The following is a 17,780-nucleotide window of genomic DNA, read 5'->3' as shown; positions in this document are numbered from 1 at the left end:
AAAATATTTATTGTGAAAACTGCTCTATCAATAAATTTGAACCGGAAGTTCTCATCATTCCAGATCCTATTTGAATCATTTGTTTTGCCTTGATAAGTATTTTAATAATTACACATTCACAATTTATTTCGTAATATATATTGTTCCCTTCTTTGAAGGGACTTTTCACTGTGAATCCCACAATTTCATAGCAAACTTGCTCCACCAAATTAAAAGGTCTTAGTCATTTGTGTTTAAACTTTTATTTATTTAATATGAAAAGTTGCTTAAAGAATAAATTTTATAGGTACCTCTGCAAAATATACTTTATATATATTCAGTACAAGAACATTTTTGTGTAAATATGAAAATACTACACCTTTATCATCCACCATTATACAAAATATATTTTTATAGGATGTTTAAAATTTTAAACATGATATATCATAAACGTTAAATTGATGTAATCACTGAGGTGGTTGTGCATCTGGTTAAATCAGTAATCGGGCATCACCCTCTGATACAGCAACACGGCACCTTTAGCTGAAGGACACATCTCTGACCACAGGGGGGAGCGCTCGTTTAATTGGAGCATTTTCTGTAGAATAGAGAAAATGACAGAAATGCAAAAATTAATCTACACAATGTCTTTTGAGATTCTAGGTAATCTTTTTAATGATTATATTGTAGACATATTGTATATGTAGTGAGATGTGAATGAAATGGGTGTACAAAAGGGTGTAGTTAAAACACAACTTCCCTACTGTCTAACGGTCGAAATTGTCAATATGTGACAGAAGTATGTCCGACTCATAAAATAGTAGGCAGAAAGTACCTGGATGACCTACTGCCTCCTGTGAAATTCTGAAGTGTGCATAAAATAGACAATTTACTATCCCATGAGGCCATGGGAGAGGATTTGTGAATGGCAGTGGTCGGTCACATGATAATGACATGGCAAATGTAGTACCTCCAGTTTACATTCGTACTCTATAGAACATACTTTTGCGGTCATAAAACATATTCATAAATATAGCTGCAAACAGCATTTATCAGGGTTCAAGCAGTTTGAAGGCGTAAAAAGGTATTGTTTTAGTTAGCAAACATGTAACCACTTAAATCATAGAAGAAAAACAATTTAAAGCCAATACAGGCAATTTACCATATGAAATATTTCTTTTTAACAGTTATAGCACCACCTATGGTCTGATCTCCATTAAAGTTGCTTTGTTTAAAGTTCCAAATTTTCGTTTAAGAGTTGTAAGCTTTTGTGTGCACTTGGCCACACCCATTCTATAAATGACCCTGGGGTGCTTCTCAATATCCCTCCTCGTTTCCTCGCTCCTCTATCCTATGACCCGGAAACCGATGGAGCTCAGCCATCTTGTAGGAGATCTCAGTTCTCTAATTGCACCACGAGGAGGCCAGAATGGAGGAGTGAGGAGGCTTCCTGAGGAGTCGTGAGTGAGAATACACTGGAGTATCCTTGGCGGAAGTGTTTTATTGATTAAACGTGACGCACACATTGATTCTTCTCCCCTTCGCATAGTGCCACAGTTTATTCATAATTATTATTATGTTTACGTGTACAAGACACAAATGTTTGTCGAATAACAACACCTGACAGCTGCAGAATTATATCATGCCAGCTGAACTCAGCCCCGCCAACAACATTTAAGCTCGGGCAGTTCGATCTGGACTTGATCCATAGAGGAGTATTTATGCCTGAACAGAAACTGTTCGGACCAATGAAATTGTCATGGCAGGCTTTAGATGATGATGGACAGATGATAAACAGTAACGTAATCATCCATATCATCAAAGGCGCTTGGTTGAATTTGTTCTAATCCTAAACAGAGAACTTGTTCGTATATGCATTCACCTTTACTAGTTCTCTCTGAAATGATGATCATGTTGGTAAGTACTCTGTGTAAACTCTTTTTTTTTTTTTTTTTACCACACCGGCAAAGATTGTTTATTCCTACGTGCGTGCAGAAAGGGTTGCCAAGTTTTTACAACAAAACCCGCTTTACTAGGCCAAAACAATAGCTTCTCGAAGGGTTTCTCCGGGGGAAAAAATGGCGTTTGGGGGGTAAAATGTGTTATTTTGGCAAGGTTGCCCACTAAAATTTGAATTCCTGGGTCTATATATCACATAATTGAGGTCGCTTCACTTCAACCTGCGGACATAAAACACAACCCTTGGGAAAACCGCACACTTGGCAATACAGTGCATTTGATTTCTGTTGACATTTGACAACTAACATTATGCGTTGCTCTGATTGGTTCTATCCAATTTATGTCTTTTCTGATTCGGTTGAAACGCCCCATTATTACAGCCCAATGGAGCAGTTTCAGACTCGTATTCTGAACTAGAATTGAGTATGACGACGTCAGGCTAGAACCCCTAATAAGTACCAACCCAAGAAAGCATGTGATTTCGGACACAGCCAACATCTTGATGTGGTGGATTTGTCTACATTTATTTAAATGCTTACCTCTCGACTAAGAAACAATATGTCAGTGGACTCGTTGGCCTCAGGACCTCCACGTCTATAGAAATCTCTTACTTCCTCTGTCGCCAAAGTGCACCTTCACAGAGTAATAAAACATGTAAAATAACGGCTTATTGACGACAGAATAAAGGTTACCCAAAAATGAAAATTATTTCATTAATTACTCATCCTCATGTCGTTGGACACCTGTAACACCTTCGTTCATCTTCGTAACACAAATGAAGATATTTTTGTTGAAAGCTGATGGCTGAGAAAGGCTTCAGAAAGGCCTCCATTGGCATTCAGTACATTCCCACTGACAAAACCCATAAAAGGCACTAAAGATGTCGTTACAAAGTCCATCTCACTACAGTGGCTATACAATAATTCTACAAAGCGACGAGAATAGTTTTTGTGCGCAAAAAAAGCAAAATAATGATTTTATCCGCAAAGATGCCAATAGAGGCCTTTCTGAAGCCTTTCTCAGCCATCAGCCTTCAACAAAAATATCTTCATTTGTGTTCCGAAGATGAACGAAGGTGTTACGGGTGTCCAACGACATGAGGGTGAGTAATTATTGAAATAATTTTCATTTTTGGGTGAACTAACCCTTTAAGACGACATGGGATGGGGATTACCGAACATAAAACTCTGCGCTGGGGCGGCCTGCACTGGTGTGGTTCAGTGCAATTCCCATGAACATCGGTTTGCTTAGAGAACTGACAGGAACGTTCACCTGTAATGAGTAAGAACAACAGCAGCAATGAAAGAGATGATGAGACCAACGGCCAAGGTTTCCCATACGTTATTAAAGAAGTGTGTTTCAGATCTGCAGATACGCACCTCATCACTGATCTCTGCACACACAGAAGAGAAGATCTCTGAAACAACGGCTCTCTCCTTACCCTGCAGAAGCTCTACACATATGGCCTCCTCACTGACCCCTGGACACACCATCTGCACACAGAGATATATTACTGCATTTCACATTATATATCCTTAATAAAATATACTGGTTAATACGCTAATATGCAGTCTTTTTTACGTCGTGAGACATTTACTGAAAATAAAAATAGTTTCCCTTCATCTAATTTGCATGTTACTTGTGTTGGTTGACATTTGCTAGCTCTTTAAACAGAAAAAAAAATAGTTGTATGTTAGCACACACAAAAAAAGTTTCACTTACGATGTTTTTAATAAGTATATTACACATTTATTCTACATTTGTACAGTGTTGAGGGTTTTTAAGGAATTCTAAAAGCAAATTTTTCCCCAGACATCAATGGGAGACTATAAATGGCTTTTTGTTACATAATTTGTCAAAAATAAATTCAGTTACAATGCAAAAAAACAATGCAAAATCTTTTTTAAAGTTAATTTTTAGGGGTTTTTATATTTAAAAAAAATATTAATACTAGTTAAAATATTTTAAAAACACTTAAAAGGCATAATGTGTGAGATTTTTATTTTATTTCCAAAAAACACTAGAACAATGTTATATATTTTGTTGACTTGTATTCATATTATCCCAAATGTTTCCAATAAATATTTTTTTAAATCCAAAGAAATAATCATTTTAAACATTAATATTAATATTACTTAAACAAATATTACAGTTTAACTCTTCTGCACTCTTTAGGTCATTTTGACCCAAAAATCATGTTCTTTTAATTTTTAAAAATTGAGTGTTCATATTTTTGTTAAACAAATAATGTGATATGTGTTATTGTTCATCTGAGGTTTTATTTTCTTAAATTGAGTATTATATGGTATTATTTAGTAGTAGATACTGATGATGTGTCTCACCTTTGGCTCAGGGTGACCTCCAGGTATATCTAGCAGTCCTGCAGCCTCTGCCACTTTCTGACTCCTCCTCAGCAGGACAACATCTCCGTCTGCGGTTGCCATGACAGCGCCCACCCCCAGCGGCTGCGCGAGGAAGGCCTGTGGATCTGCACATTCATTTCGTCCATGACTCTGCAGGTTCCCTGCCTCTCGTGACCAGTTAGTCCCGAGATAGTCTTTATAACAGGTCAGGCCTAAGTGTAACTTAAGGACACATGATGGCTCATGTTTTGTTAATCTGTTCGATGATGTATTTCCACTTTCTAATTGGTCCCCTACAACACCTCGTAAGTGCGTTAGGTTTTGGACAGCCTGTTCTCCCATTGCTCCACTGTCCACGACGCAGAGCATCGCTGAATGCAGTCGGAATTTAGCGCCATTGAAGAGCCACGGTTCTTTGGTCAATCTGTCACTCCACACGGCTTCAATATGCTGCTCGATCTCAGGGAAACTCTGTCGATTGAATCTAGTGTGGGAGCATAACACATAAAAGACTATCATTTTTACAGCAGCAAGTATTAAATGTGTATAAACTATATCCTCCTGGGTGCCACTGTCATCTTACGAGGACATTATAGTTTAGTGAATTTCTCTGACATCATACAGTTTTCAGTTTTAAACCTGGATATCATGTAAAGAGCACATTCAGGGCTATTCAGATATAATTTGTTTGGAGGTTTCCAAAAAATAAATAAAAAAAATCGAATTGTTTTGGTATATACATGTCATTTTATTGTTTAAACTACTGAGGAGGACACTTACGATGACATAGCATAAGCATGAATAAAATATATTTCAAATTTTCCCCTATTTGTTTGTAATGCTCTAAACGATGTAATGGCATGACACATACTAAATTCTTTCCTGGGTCTTATGAGGGAAATATACTGTACCTGTCTGAAATTTCTATGTGTATTTGATGTTCGCCAAGAGCCTGTAATGGATCACAGTGCAGCATGAGGGACACCTCTGGATCCATGACAAAACCTTTCAAACTGCTCCTAATTGCACTTTCAGCATGGGTGTCTTCTTAGTGAGGTGCCCATATAGGCATGCTTTTCTGAACAGTGTGCACCTAGACGGGCTGTATGTTTTTTAGACAGAATTAATTAGTCATGAATCAACTGACAGATGCCTTGTGTCGACGTCTGTTCCCAGTTTCCTGTGGACTGTCTCAACTATAATAGGATTAGCCTTTACACATTAACAGCCAACAAAGGTTACAAACGTATGCAGTTTAATTCCTAAGAAACAACAAGTTAAAATTCCCCTTTAAGACTGCCACTTCTGTTGTTGACAATTACAGCTACTAACCAAAACTTACTTCCTTGTCTAAAAGGCAGGACTCTTAACTGAACAACTTCCGGAAGCGCCTTACTTCAAAATAAAAGCTTGGATTCAACGTTATAGTGGAGATAATATGGAGATAACCAAACGTAACAAACTAAACACAGGGTACGTCGTATATTTTATGTGATTAATGCTGACTTCAAGTGCTATCGGAATTATCGGACTTAGTTTCCTAGTAAACAAACAAAAAAAAAAAAAAAAAAAAAAAAAAAAACCATGAACACGTCCTCTCGAGTCAAAACCATATTTAATATTTTTTTACGGTCTATGGTCAAAACCATGGACCGCGATGACCGCGATGAGCTCGTAATCATGATTTACGAAGTCGGAAATGGCAAGTGAACGAAGCCAGCATAAAATAACGGAAACATATAACACTCGATATTACTTAAACTCAAATGCTCATGGAAAGTATGTACATAGCTACTTCTACACCACACTTTTATCTCAAGTGAGGAGTAAAAACGCCCTTTATCTGAATTTGTCCCCCTTTTTAATAATAAAAAAAAAACTTTGACCGTTTATTTTCACCCACAGCTTCAATCACCATTCAAAAACCACTTAGAAAAAAGAAAAATAAACCACATGTTAAGAGACTTTTAGTAAAAAATAAAGCCTTCAGGTCATTTAAGTCAGCTTTCCTCCGAGCTACAAAACGTTTAATTACAATCTAATTAGTGATTTAAGAAAAGAAAAAATCAAGTTTGCTTGCTGAATTGTTGTTTTTATTTTATATTTTTATATGGGGTTTTTCCAATTCCCTTTTAAGTGAGAAACCAAAGCCAGGCTGACCAAATTACACAGACATAAATTATATAAATAGGCATGTGAAACATCCTCTATTACTTTCTTTAAAGCTGTTAATACACAAATATCAAGTTGCCCACGATTAAGGCAACTTATTTTCTGGACATCAAGAAGAGAGAGGTTGCCCATGAGACAACCGTCTGCAATTCCTCGTTTTAAAAAAACAATGTAAAAGTGTTCTGATAAGACAATAGAACTACACTTTTCATATTCTGTCCAGAACTAGAGTATTAAAATGTTGCTATTCACATTTAAGGAATAGAAAGTGCAAGACAAGACCACCAACCTAAAGAAAAGAACTTAAAACAACATAACTGGTCAACAAAGAAGAAAATAATCCTTTAAGCAAATTAAATACCCTCATATATAAAATAGCATACAGACAAATCTTAGAAGTGTCTAAGAAAACACCAAAACAACACAATTGCATAATTCATTCAAATAAAAAAGTGATGTTAATTATCTGATACATGTGCTCAAGTAATTTCATTATCATCATCTTCATAATTAGAATGGCAGTGCAAAAAACAAAAACAAGGACAGTGTTTTACAAAGAAATATAGCACCCAAAAAAATTTCACCAGCCAAATTATTCTTATCGACAAGTGCATTTGGTAGCGATCATCTCCTCATACTCCTTGTAGGCAATGGAGCCGTCGTTCTCAATGGTCAGGACACTTAATGGGTTGTATTCTGAGGGCACACATGAAGGTCTGGGCACAGCGGAGTCTAGCTTCTCGTAAATGAGGTTCTGAACCATGGTGTGCACTGGTGACCCATAGATGTATCCCACGGCCCTTGGACAAGACCCCTTACAGTACCTTGGATTGTACTTGTGAGGCGCTATGATCCAGTGGTCCAGTTTGAGCTGATTGAAGCTCACTCTGAAATCATACAGGTCACAGTCATCTGTCGGAAAGTCATACATGGGGACGAGTTTGGGCATGCTGCTTTCCGGACTCACATGTGGCAAATCGGTGCTCTTTAGGGTTTCTCGTCGCTTTCGTGAAGTTGACTCCCGCATTGGGGACCTTCCATCCAAGTGGTTTGACATCAGATCTACCATCCTACCTTGCGTGGCTCTTCTCTGGTACGCAACCTCGCTGGTGTCATTTAGGTACAAAAGAAGGGAGGGAGATCTGTGAGTTAGCTCAACCGGGCTCTTATGAATCTGGCCTCCGGGTCTGGGGACCATATCTTCAACGCAGGTCAAATTGATCAGGAGATGGATGTCCTTCTTATGGGCCTGAATGAGAGGCTGGAGGAAGGAGGTCACGTCAACCTCCACCCAGCGGCGACGGACTCTTCTCTCGGTGTGGACGTGGAAGCTGATCAGGGGGACTGACTGCTGGGTGCGGAGATGGTGAGAACACATCTGATCCTTGGAGGGTTTCTGCTCCTTTACATCAAGATAGCAAAGCGATGTGAAAGGGGTGATGTGGTTGTGGTCGAAAGAGTATAGCAGGACTGACTTCAGTAACTGCTCCTGAGTCCTCACTCGATTCAGACTGTAGGAAATGTCCTGCATGAAGAATTCTGAAAGGATAAAACATACGGTTGAGGAACACATTCTTCTCTTAACCACAATTATACTGATTATTTATTGCATGTGAGCGACTTGTGATTGCTTGACTGCGGTCAAAGACTTTATAAATAGGTGCACTCCCGATTACTTGATGAATGGGAGAAAGTGCTTCGCCCAACTGTACTGTTAACTGCATTATGAGTGGTGTTTACTATAGAGCGTATAAAGCAGTACGTACACATTATGCAGCAATTAATATTCCAAATAGTAATGTACTATGCCAGGGTTATTCAAACTGACACAGTCCTGCAGGGTTTAGCTCCAAGCCAGATCAAACGTCTCCCTGTGAGGATTTTACTGATCCTGAATACCTTGATTAGCTTGCTCAGGTGTTTGATCCGGGTTGGAACTAAACTCTGCAGGACAGTGGCCCTCCAAGACCGAGTTTGAGGAACCCTGTACTATACTGTTGTCGCAGGACCTCAAAGGTTCACACATTCACTGATGCTCCAGAAGGAGAAACAATGCATTAAGCATCGGGGGTTAGGGGTTGAATTTAAAGATCAATGGAAATTGTACTTAATTTGTCTTCTGGGAAACATGTAACGCCGCATTCACACGGGGCATAGGTGTTAACGCTTGACGGAGGGCGTGGCTGAAGCTGGACTCGATCGTCATAGTGACAACAGCCAATCACATTAACTTGCCGCTTGGACCTAGCCTGACAAGCCAGACCCACATCAAGATGTTTGGTCTGGAAACTCACCATAGACAGGGCTCAATCTGAGGGGCGGGATAAACGGTTGTCTTTCAAACTCCCTCTGCACGCGATAGGATAGCGCTACACCAACCAGAGCAACGAAGGTGAAGCAGAGCTCGCTGACTGATTAAACATTCTCTGTATCCGGTTGGCTGAACTCCGAACACATCTTCCCTTTTTAAGAATGACTTCAGTACCGTTCTTTGTTCTTTTCTCAGAGAAAAGCTTAACTCCAAGTCTTCCAGAGTCGCGGTCAGAGCTGATTCGAAAGATCGCTGCCGTTCGCCAGTTTCTGTGTTTACTAGAAGCACGCAAATGCAACTCGGCCGTCGTCATTATGGCCCCGCCCGCCGAATCTATACATGATGTGATTGGCCCGTCCAGATTGTGAGGAATACTGCTCAGAAGGGTATTGAGAGTTCCTAGACGACACTTGCGGGCAAATTAAATTTGCTGCCGCTAGGGTGCGTCTAGATTTCTAGGCTAGCTTGGACCAAAACACAACAAAAAAAAGCGCCTTTTTATGACAGCTAGTCTGTGAGACGAAATGGATGCCGATTTGGTTGCATGTGTGAGTGCGATTGCCCCTGTAGTTGTTGTCAGTGCACTGCACAGGTGCTCGAAGCTGTGAAGTACATTAAATACGAAGAATATCACGTAGTGGTCCGGGAGCTGCGTCTGGATGGTTCACGGAGCAGTAATGAACGCAATTGGCTAGCGTCTGCTGTAGGATATTTGCATACGGTGATATGATTGGTTGACGCCTGCGCTTGAAAAGTTGAGAAATCTTCAACTTCTGCCTCTTGCAACGCGAGTGAAGCGCCACGACGGAACCCACAATTCAGTTCGGCAACGGATGATGTCACCCATTCAAAGTAAATGGGAAGCGTTAACGCCTACGCCCTGTGTGAATGCGGCGTAAGGCTCTTCTGTTGCTTCTGGAGGGCAGTACTATATGACAAATGGATATTTAAACAAAATAAGAAAAGAAAAATTGTACATCATCCCGTTCAAACATTTTTACCCGCAGCTCTTAATGCATCATGCTTCCTTTTTGAGCATCAGTGAGTGTTTGAAACTTTTTTTAATAGTTGTGTTCGAGTCCCTCAAATGTCCTCAGTATGAAAAGATGGATCTCAAAATCATACAGTCACTGCTGGAAAGGGTTCAAATATGCAAAAGATGCTGGAAAACGGGTTTACAGGACCTGGAGGATTTTTCTGAAGAACATTGGGCAGTTTAACTGCTCAGGACAAACAAGAGACTCATGAACAACCATCACAAACAGCCGTGGATCATCCAGGTGATGACACACAGTATTGAGAATCAAGGGGGTTCATAAACTTTTGAATGGGGAAATTTCAAAAATTAATTTATCTTTGTTGTCTTGTTGTTGACTATATGTAAACATATTTTATTCAGGACAATATTAAATAAAAAAATAACATGCATTTTGTATGATCTCTCTTATTTTGTTAAAATTATTCACATTTCAAAAAAATTCTGCAAAGGGTTCACATACTTGCAAGCAGCACTGTACACAAACGTTTACCCAAAAATTGTCATCGTTACTCACGTTCATGTCGTTCCAAATCTTCAGGGACCACTAAAAAAAAATTAAGAAACCTAAAAGATTTCTGTTCCTCTACCAACACTTTGGCACCTAAAAACATTCAATCAATCAATCAATCAACTTTATTTATATAGCGCTTTTACAATCACGATTGTGTCAAAGCAGCTTCACAGTGTTAAACAGGATAATATTGCGACAAAATTAGATTTGGCTGTACAGTCGTACTGGAGAAAACAGTGATGTTATCAGCTTATTTTAATTTATCATATAGCGACAATGTTGGCAGATCAGTATTATAGTTTATAGAATTAAATAAGACCTAATTCATATATTTTATTTGTATAATAAGTTGAATAACTTTAATCATATTTTTAGTGTCCCCAACTGAGCAAGCCAAGCCAAAGGCGACAGTGGCAAGGAACCAAAACTCCATCGGGGCATGATGGAGAAAAATAAACCTTGGGAGAAACCAGACTCAGTCGGGGTGCCAGTTCTCCTCTGGCCTATTAACACACCGTGTAAGATTATTATTCTGGCAACCTTACAGGTCGGAAATCACATTAAGGAGGATCATTAAAGAAATCTCTATGAATCGAATGGGTTAAGAAAACGAAAGTCTTATGGGTTTGGAATGACAGATGAGTACAGAATGAGGACATCATTTTCAGGTGAACTATCACTTTAGAGGAATAGTTCACCCAACAATGGAAATTTGATGTTTATCTACTGAAGAAACAAACACACCTACATCTTGGATGCCCTGGGGCAATATACAACTATTGCTTGTATAATGCATGTCAATGGGTTATATTTCTATGAGAGTAAAAAAAAACACACAGACATACGAATCCACATTAAACTCTGTGGCTCATGGCAACACATTGATGTTTTAAAGGGTTAGTTCACCCAAAAATCAAATGTATGTCATTAATGACTAGGGGTGTGACGAGACACTAATCTCTTCACGAGAACGACACGAGACAAGATTTTTACATAGTATTTTTAAGAAATCCACAATGATGAAATACATGACTAGAAATTAAAAAATGTTTACAGGTGCATTTGAAATGTTTTAACTAATCATCTTGTAATGAATGTCATTTAATTTCTACTTTCGGAGTATGAATTATCATATACAGTAAAATACAGCAGTACTGTTTTCTTTCCTGATTGTCTCTTCAGACCTAAGAACTGCACAAGCTTAACTTTTGACCTCCTTCCTACAAATTGATAATAAGTGCAAACAATAACCATAACTAAAGTCATTCTCAATATTCAAAGTGCAAATAGAGACAATTTTTTTCTTCAAGCATACAGATACAGAGCTAAGAGATGTTAAACAACCAGATACAGCTTTAATACTGCGAGAAATTTTCATGCCTCAGGGAGCCGCTTTCAAACAGCAGAAAAATCACATTTAAATGCACATTCCATTTTACTTTAATTTCTTGATCTTGTGTATACTCTGTGATTGGACAGCGGTGGTGCTGAATGCGCAGTTTAAAACAGAAGTCTGGCACTTCACTGACGGTCATCCACTAACATATAACATTCGGATCACCAATGTCACTTTATTTCAGCAGTTTGATACGGGATCCGAACCATGAATCAATACGCTGATTCATGACCGTATGAATCTTTATTTGAGATTTTGAAAACAAACGCGGAAGAGAAGAATGCTGAATAAAGTCGTAGTTTCTGCTATTTTTGGACCAAAATGTATTTTTGATGCTTCAAAAGATTCTAAATAATTAACTGATGTCACATATGGACTACTTTGTTGATGTATTTATTCCCTTTCTGGATATGGACAGTATAGTGTGCATACACTTAGATATGCTGTCGGACTAAATATAAAATATCTTAAACTGTATTCCGAAGATGAACGGAGGTCTTACGGGTGTGGAACGACATTAGGGTGAGTCAATTACATAAATATATTTTTTGGTTGAACTAACCCTTTAAGACACGAAACGATCTATTTTTTTGTGAGAAACCCAACAGTAGTGTTGTCAACAGTACCGACCGCGATAACGCGATATATTGATCATTGTAGCCAATCACAGGCACATCTGAGGAGCGTGTGAGCACAATGGCCAGTCAGAGGTGTTTACGATTACAGCTCAACAGTGCTCCAAGCGTCACATTTTTAACATTTCAGTACCGATTTGATATTGCTGTCTGTACTTTTGACAACACTACCCAACAGTATTAATGGTATTTTTTTTTTTTTTACCTCATATCAGAATCTCATCTAGTGTTCCCAACGCCATTAGGTCCAATAAGGTCAAAATCCCAGCACGATCATAGATACTGCCTATATATAGCCTATATATCATTGGTGCCCGCTAGTGCCTGCACGGATTGGTCGATTGAGGCATAGGCTATATGTAAATATATCTATAATCGTGCCAGGACTTTGACCTTGGACGGAAGTAATGGCGTTGCTGTTGGGAATTCTTAAAGACACCAATGTGTTACCATGAGCCACAGGCTTTAAAGGTCCAATTCTTTGCGATTCCATCTTTCAAACTTTAGTTAGTGTGAAATGTAGCTGTTGGAGCATAAATAATACCTGTAAAATTATAAAGCTCAAAGTTCAATGCCAAGCGAGATATTTTATTTAACAGAAGTTCCTTTTCAAAGCCTACAGCGAACGGCCGGTTTGGACTACACACCCCTGCACTTCCTGCTTTAATGACACAACTAAAACCGTTTGTTGACGAACCCTCCGCTCACAAGAACACGCAAATTCGGGGGCATTGTCCTTTTGCTCTCGCAGGTCGAGTATAGGAAGCGTTGTTTTTGTAGAGTGTGTTTGTCGCCATGCCATTGAAACGCTGTTATTTTCATCCCGGAGTCAAATCAACCTTTGTTTGGCCTTCCCACGGACGATGTACGTAGAGATCAATGGCTACAGTTCATGTTTAACTCGGTTCCGGAAAATTATAATCACAATTTAAAACTATGTGCAGCACATTTTGCTGAGGACTGCTTCCTCAATCTCAATCAGTTTAATGCTGGATTCGCAGAAAGATTATTCTTAAAAGATGACGCAGTTCCCTCTTCGTCTGGAGAAGGCGTTGTTTATGGTGCACAACCGGTAAGTGTATTTTATTATTTAAGTTGGTCCGTTTAACAGCTTATGTAAATCATGACACAAAGTGCAACGCTGTTTAGCTTTGTTAACTAACGTTAGATGGTAATTGAAACTAATCCGAAAAACTTAGCATATAAAAGCGTAGTAATTCATTCAGACACCATCGATTGTTGGTGTTTGTAATGATCAGTTTAAACTACTGAATAGACAGCTTACCATTCTGAAACATCCAGCAAAAGTCAAAAGAGTCTTCTAATGAAGAAACAAACACAACTACATCTTGGAGGCCCTGGGGGTAAACAGATAAACATCATATTTTCATTTTTGGGTGAACTATCCCTGTAAGCAGACAGGACTTTGGGTCCATACTTCCTCCTCCTTTTTTAAAATGGCTGTTTACATAATTTAGTGCACACCTATTTGGTGGTTGTGCAATAGTTTTTTAATCTCTTCTTTTAATAATTAATATGCATTCGCTAAGAAATAAGGATTATATTGCTTGTTTGATGCTAATTAATTGAATGCAGATTCATGTGTGGGATGACAATAAAATAAATAAATATATTTTAACTGGATTAACATTTAAACATTATCTTATTATAATAGTGCTTTAGTAGCCTATTATATTGCTGTATAGCTGTAACTACACATTTAGTTCGATTATTTTAACTCTATTAATTATATTACACACATCTTGAATGACTGTTAAGCAAACAAACCTAGGATCATGAACTGCTCCGCATCAGCTTATGGTCAGAGAGTGAGTTGCTATGGCTACAGTTACCTCCGTTGGAACCAAAAGTTGAGGTTTTCCGCTTAATTACTCTTTAACATACCCGGGTACGACACATAACCTGCTTTCAGGAATACCCCCTGTAAGAACGTGAGTTCCAGATTTATAACGCAACTCCATCTATTCAAATAGTTTGTAAACTTACCTCGGTTTTGCTCGAGACACTCCTCCTGAGGCGTGATCAGACGCGCGGTGTTGTACAGATGAGAGGCCTCGTGACTCCTGTCGGGTTTGGATGATAGTTTATACAGTCTCTTCATGTAACGCACATATCTGGAGTCAGGTTTGGCTCGTGGTGTGAATTCTCCCCAAGGGTTCTGCTCGGACAAAGCCTTCAGCAAAGGGCTCAGGATATTACCATGGTGAAGGGAGACGTCGGGTTCAAAAGACTCGTTTTCAGAGTTGTAGCATGATGTAAATGACAGGGCGATAACCGCGAGAACCATAAAGGATCTGGGTAGGGAACAACGCGCGCCATAATTAAAAAGCAGCGTCGCCATAACAAAGTGCAGTCCCGGGCAAGACTTCAGTCTCCGGCCAAACCTCGATCACTTCCGTCGCCCTAACCTGACAGACAGGTGTGCGCAATCAGGGCGATTTTTAGCACAAAATACGGTGTAGATATCCACAAACTGTATCAGCGAGTTTGAGTTAAAACGTCTCAAACAAAACCTTATAGCCGTCGATGGGTTTGATCAGGTCTAGCTACATTGTAGACTCTGATGCAAAGAACGATTCATTTTCGCGAACCGGTTCTTTTCGGAGAGTTCGACTCAATGACCCGGTTTACGCATTTCTCATTTCTCATGTTATATTAAGGAAACATTCAAATAAAGTTATAATCTGTGTCGAGGATGCACATTGAAACAATTGAAAAGTTAATTACGTGAGTTTATTTTGTGATTGTTGCCTTTCATTCGCTTAAGTTAATGATTGTGTTCACAGATAATGTATCCTTCACGTTGGATTCGACTGAATATTGAGCAGTACAGAACACATTGGACATGCATAAACGCGGATGTGTCTAAAGTAGCCTATAAAAAGAAACAAGTCTTATAAACGCATATGCATTCGCATATTTGCATAGGGGCCTACATGCACAATAAACTAAGTGTATGTAAATCTCTCGACAGAAATGTTGAGATGTTTTAATAAAATTGTATTTAATAATTTAACACCGAAAAGAGCGAGTTCGTCTAAAAATAGAAATGGGGCTTTTGGTGTCAGTAAATAACGTCACGAGGACACAATTCGTCCCAACATGAGTTAAAAATAATTTATAGCCTGTTCTTATTCTGAGCATCAATGCTGTAATTATAGTCGCTTAATGACAGGATGTCCCGAACACTGATAGGCCTATTGGATAAAATATTAAACTCAGTTAAAATTAACTTTGGTTTATGTGGATGTTCCCAACTTGAAAAAATGGCAATTTATTAAGAAATGTCGTCTTTCTTCATCTTTCTTACAGCAAACTGTTTAAAAACTAAATATGCTTATTGGTATTGTTTTTATTGGACAATACTGAATGATAAAATATTATTGTTTAGAAATCATCATGCAGGAAGTGACATTGTGGGTAAAAACAAGTGTAAATATACACCAATTGGCATAACATTATGACCTTTGTTAATGAGGTAAGTAACCTCACTCATTTACTAAAAGCATACGAAACTTCTCTAATCGCTCTCGCTGTAATTTGAAAGTAGGCTGTAGGCGTAACTTGAAGTGGACGTAACTTGAAGTCTTGCAGTTTGCAGACAGATACTGTTGAATGGCGACAGGAGTCTGAGGAGATCTGTGCAACTGTGTCAATTTGAACCGGAGTCAGACCAAGATGACAGCTCCAACGAAATTCGACATTTAAGGCTAAACAGGACGTTTCTGAATGGTTGGTTAATGTAATGTCACTTTGATCTGTCTTTATGTACTGGCAGGGTAATGTTAGCGCGAATGCTACGTGTTTACTGATGTATATGTTAGTTCATTGACATATTGATGTTACACCTAATGCATATAAAAACTTTTTTTCTGTTAATGTCAGTGATGCGTAACGTTATCCATGCATTGTATTAACTGTTACAACACGATTAATTTTTAGACAGTAACAGACACCGTTATAAACCATCTACATAATTAAGCTTATTGTTAACTTACCACATCCACGTTAACACCAGCGTACACAGTTTGTAATAACACAATAACCATAACGTGTTGTTCATTATAAATGTGGGATTATGAATTATATTGAGAACATCATACATAGAAAGCATGTCATAATTTAACGTTAACTTTAGCTGCAGTTCATCGTGAAGCGTTTCAACTTCTTTTGGAGGGACAGCATAAACACCATAGACAGTAAAAGAAATGGACAGAGCTATCCCATTGACGTCAACGGCGGAATTTGATGACAGTATAGGAGCACTCACTTCCTGATGGCTGAGCGAACTGCGCAGGCTCAGACTGAGTTTGACGACGTAGATGTGACGTGAGCAACCTGTCGGACAGCTGTAAGTCTTCTAGTAGTTGTGGAAAGTGAAAGCTGAATCACGTTGTTTAAATATTTTCTCCCGTTGCTTTTGGCTCACTATGGGCTTCTCCCCATTCTTCTCCCTTGACTTTATCAGACTTTATGTCTCCACGTCCCCCCGACTGTCTCATAGACAGTAAAAGATTGCCTGCGAGCGTCTCCTCAGGTCTATACGGTAATTTCTCAACTGTGCGACAGAGTTGCGTTGGTTATGACGCATTCGTTAGCCTATTTTTACAAAAACAGCTTCTGCGGAGCGATAGTGTAAGATACAAGGTAACGGAGCCTTATATGCATTGTCGTGTTTCTTTAGAAATAAACAATGGCCAAATGGAGTCTTTAAACGCCTCAGATGTAAAGTTATTCACTGTCAAAGTGACTCAAAAATGAATGGGAGTCAATGGGATGCTAACAGCAGGTGATGGCTTGGTTAGCAATGGCAGCCCCTATGGGTGGAACGCTTTCCGAGTGCTAGATTACCCCCTGGATAAACACGAAGAGCTGGTACAGATCTTTATTCAGGAGCAGCTGAATTAAATGTTCAGATTTAAGAACATTAGAATGACTGCTGTTTTCATTATTAGACCCAAGAACAGATCACCACAATCGCCCAGCGTCTCTACTTATACAATGGCCGAGTGTAACGACCATAGACATCATATAGATTTGAAACCTATATGATTTCTATGGTAACGACGACAGCTTGAGCTCGCTCAGGGGGCGGGTCTGAGCTGCTTGTCAATCAACAGTCGTGGGAGGGGTGTCCGATCGTGTGACGTCACACATCGTACGGCTCGATTTGAGACAGGTGAAAACATATAAGGAGATAATAAAAAAAACACTTGATGGATTTTTTATCATTATAGGATGGTTGCAAGGGCGTAGGTTTGGTCTCAGCTTTGGTGGGGACATCCCACCAGGTTTGCCCAGATTATATAGTCTATTATTTATTACTGAGTATGGAAATGCACCATAGTTTGGGAATGAACGATTATTAATTTATGAGGCTTTTCAGCCCAATCC

General features: G+C 38.9%; 2 protein-coding genes across 2 annotated transcripts; both read right to left on the bottom strand.

The window, feature by feature from the left end:
* Positions 1–232: 232 nt before the first annotated feature.
* nudt22 (nudix (nucleoside diphosphate linked moiety X)-type motif 22) lies at positions 233–5,680 on the bottom strand. Its single transcript, XM_067456669.1, has 6 exons — positions 5,213–5,680; positions 4,281–4,785; positions 3,318–3,431; positions 3,113–3,210; positions 2,478–2,571; positions 233–577 (listed from the first exon to the last, which is right to left on the bottom strand). Exons 1-6 carry the CDS (start codon positions 5,296–5,298, stop codon positions 476–478), a joined length of 999 nt encoding a protein of 332 aa, XP_067312770.1. The 5' UTR covers positions 5,299–5,680; the 3' UTR covers positions 233–475.
* Positions 5,681–6,365: 685 nt separating this feature from the next.
* On the bottom strand, positions 6,366–15,002 carry gdf9 (growth differentiation factor 9). Its single transcript, XM_067457969.1, has 2 exons — positions 14,373–15,002; positions 6,366–8,012 (listed from the first exon to the last, which is right to left on the bottom strand). The coding sequence occupies exons 1-2, from the start codon at positions 14,725–14,727 to the stop codon at positions 7,072–7,074; spliced, it is 1,296 nt and encodes a 431-aa protein (XP_067314070.1). The 5' UTR covers positions 14,728–15,002; the 3' UTR covers positions 6,366–7,071.
* Positions 15,003–17,780: the final 2,778 nt, after the last annotated feature.

This window comes from Pseudorasbora parva, chromosome 11 (genome assembly GCF_024679245.1).
Source record: "Pseudorasbora parva isolate DD20220531a chromosome 11, ASM2467924v1, whole genome shotgun sequence".
Classification (NCBI taxonomy): domain Eukaryota; kingdom Metazoa; phylum Chordata; class Actinopteri; order Cypriniformes; family Gobionidae; genus Pseudorasbora; species Pseudorasbora parva.
Note: the sequence above shows the minus strand (reverse complement) of the source record. Positions and strands in the feature narration are given on the sequence as shown.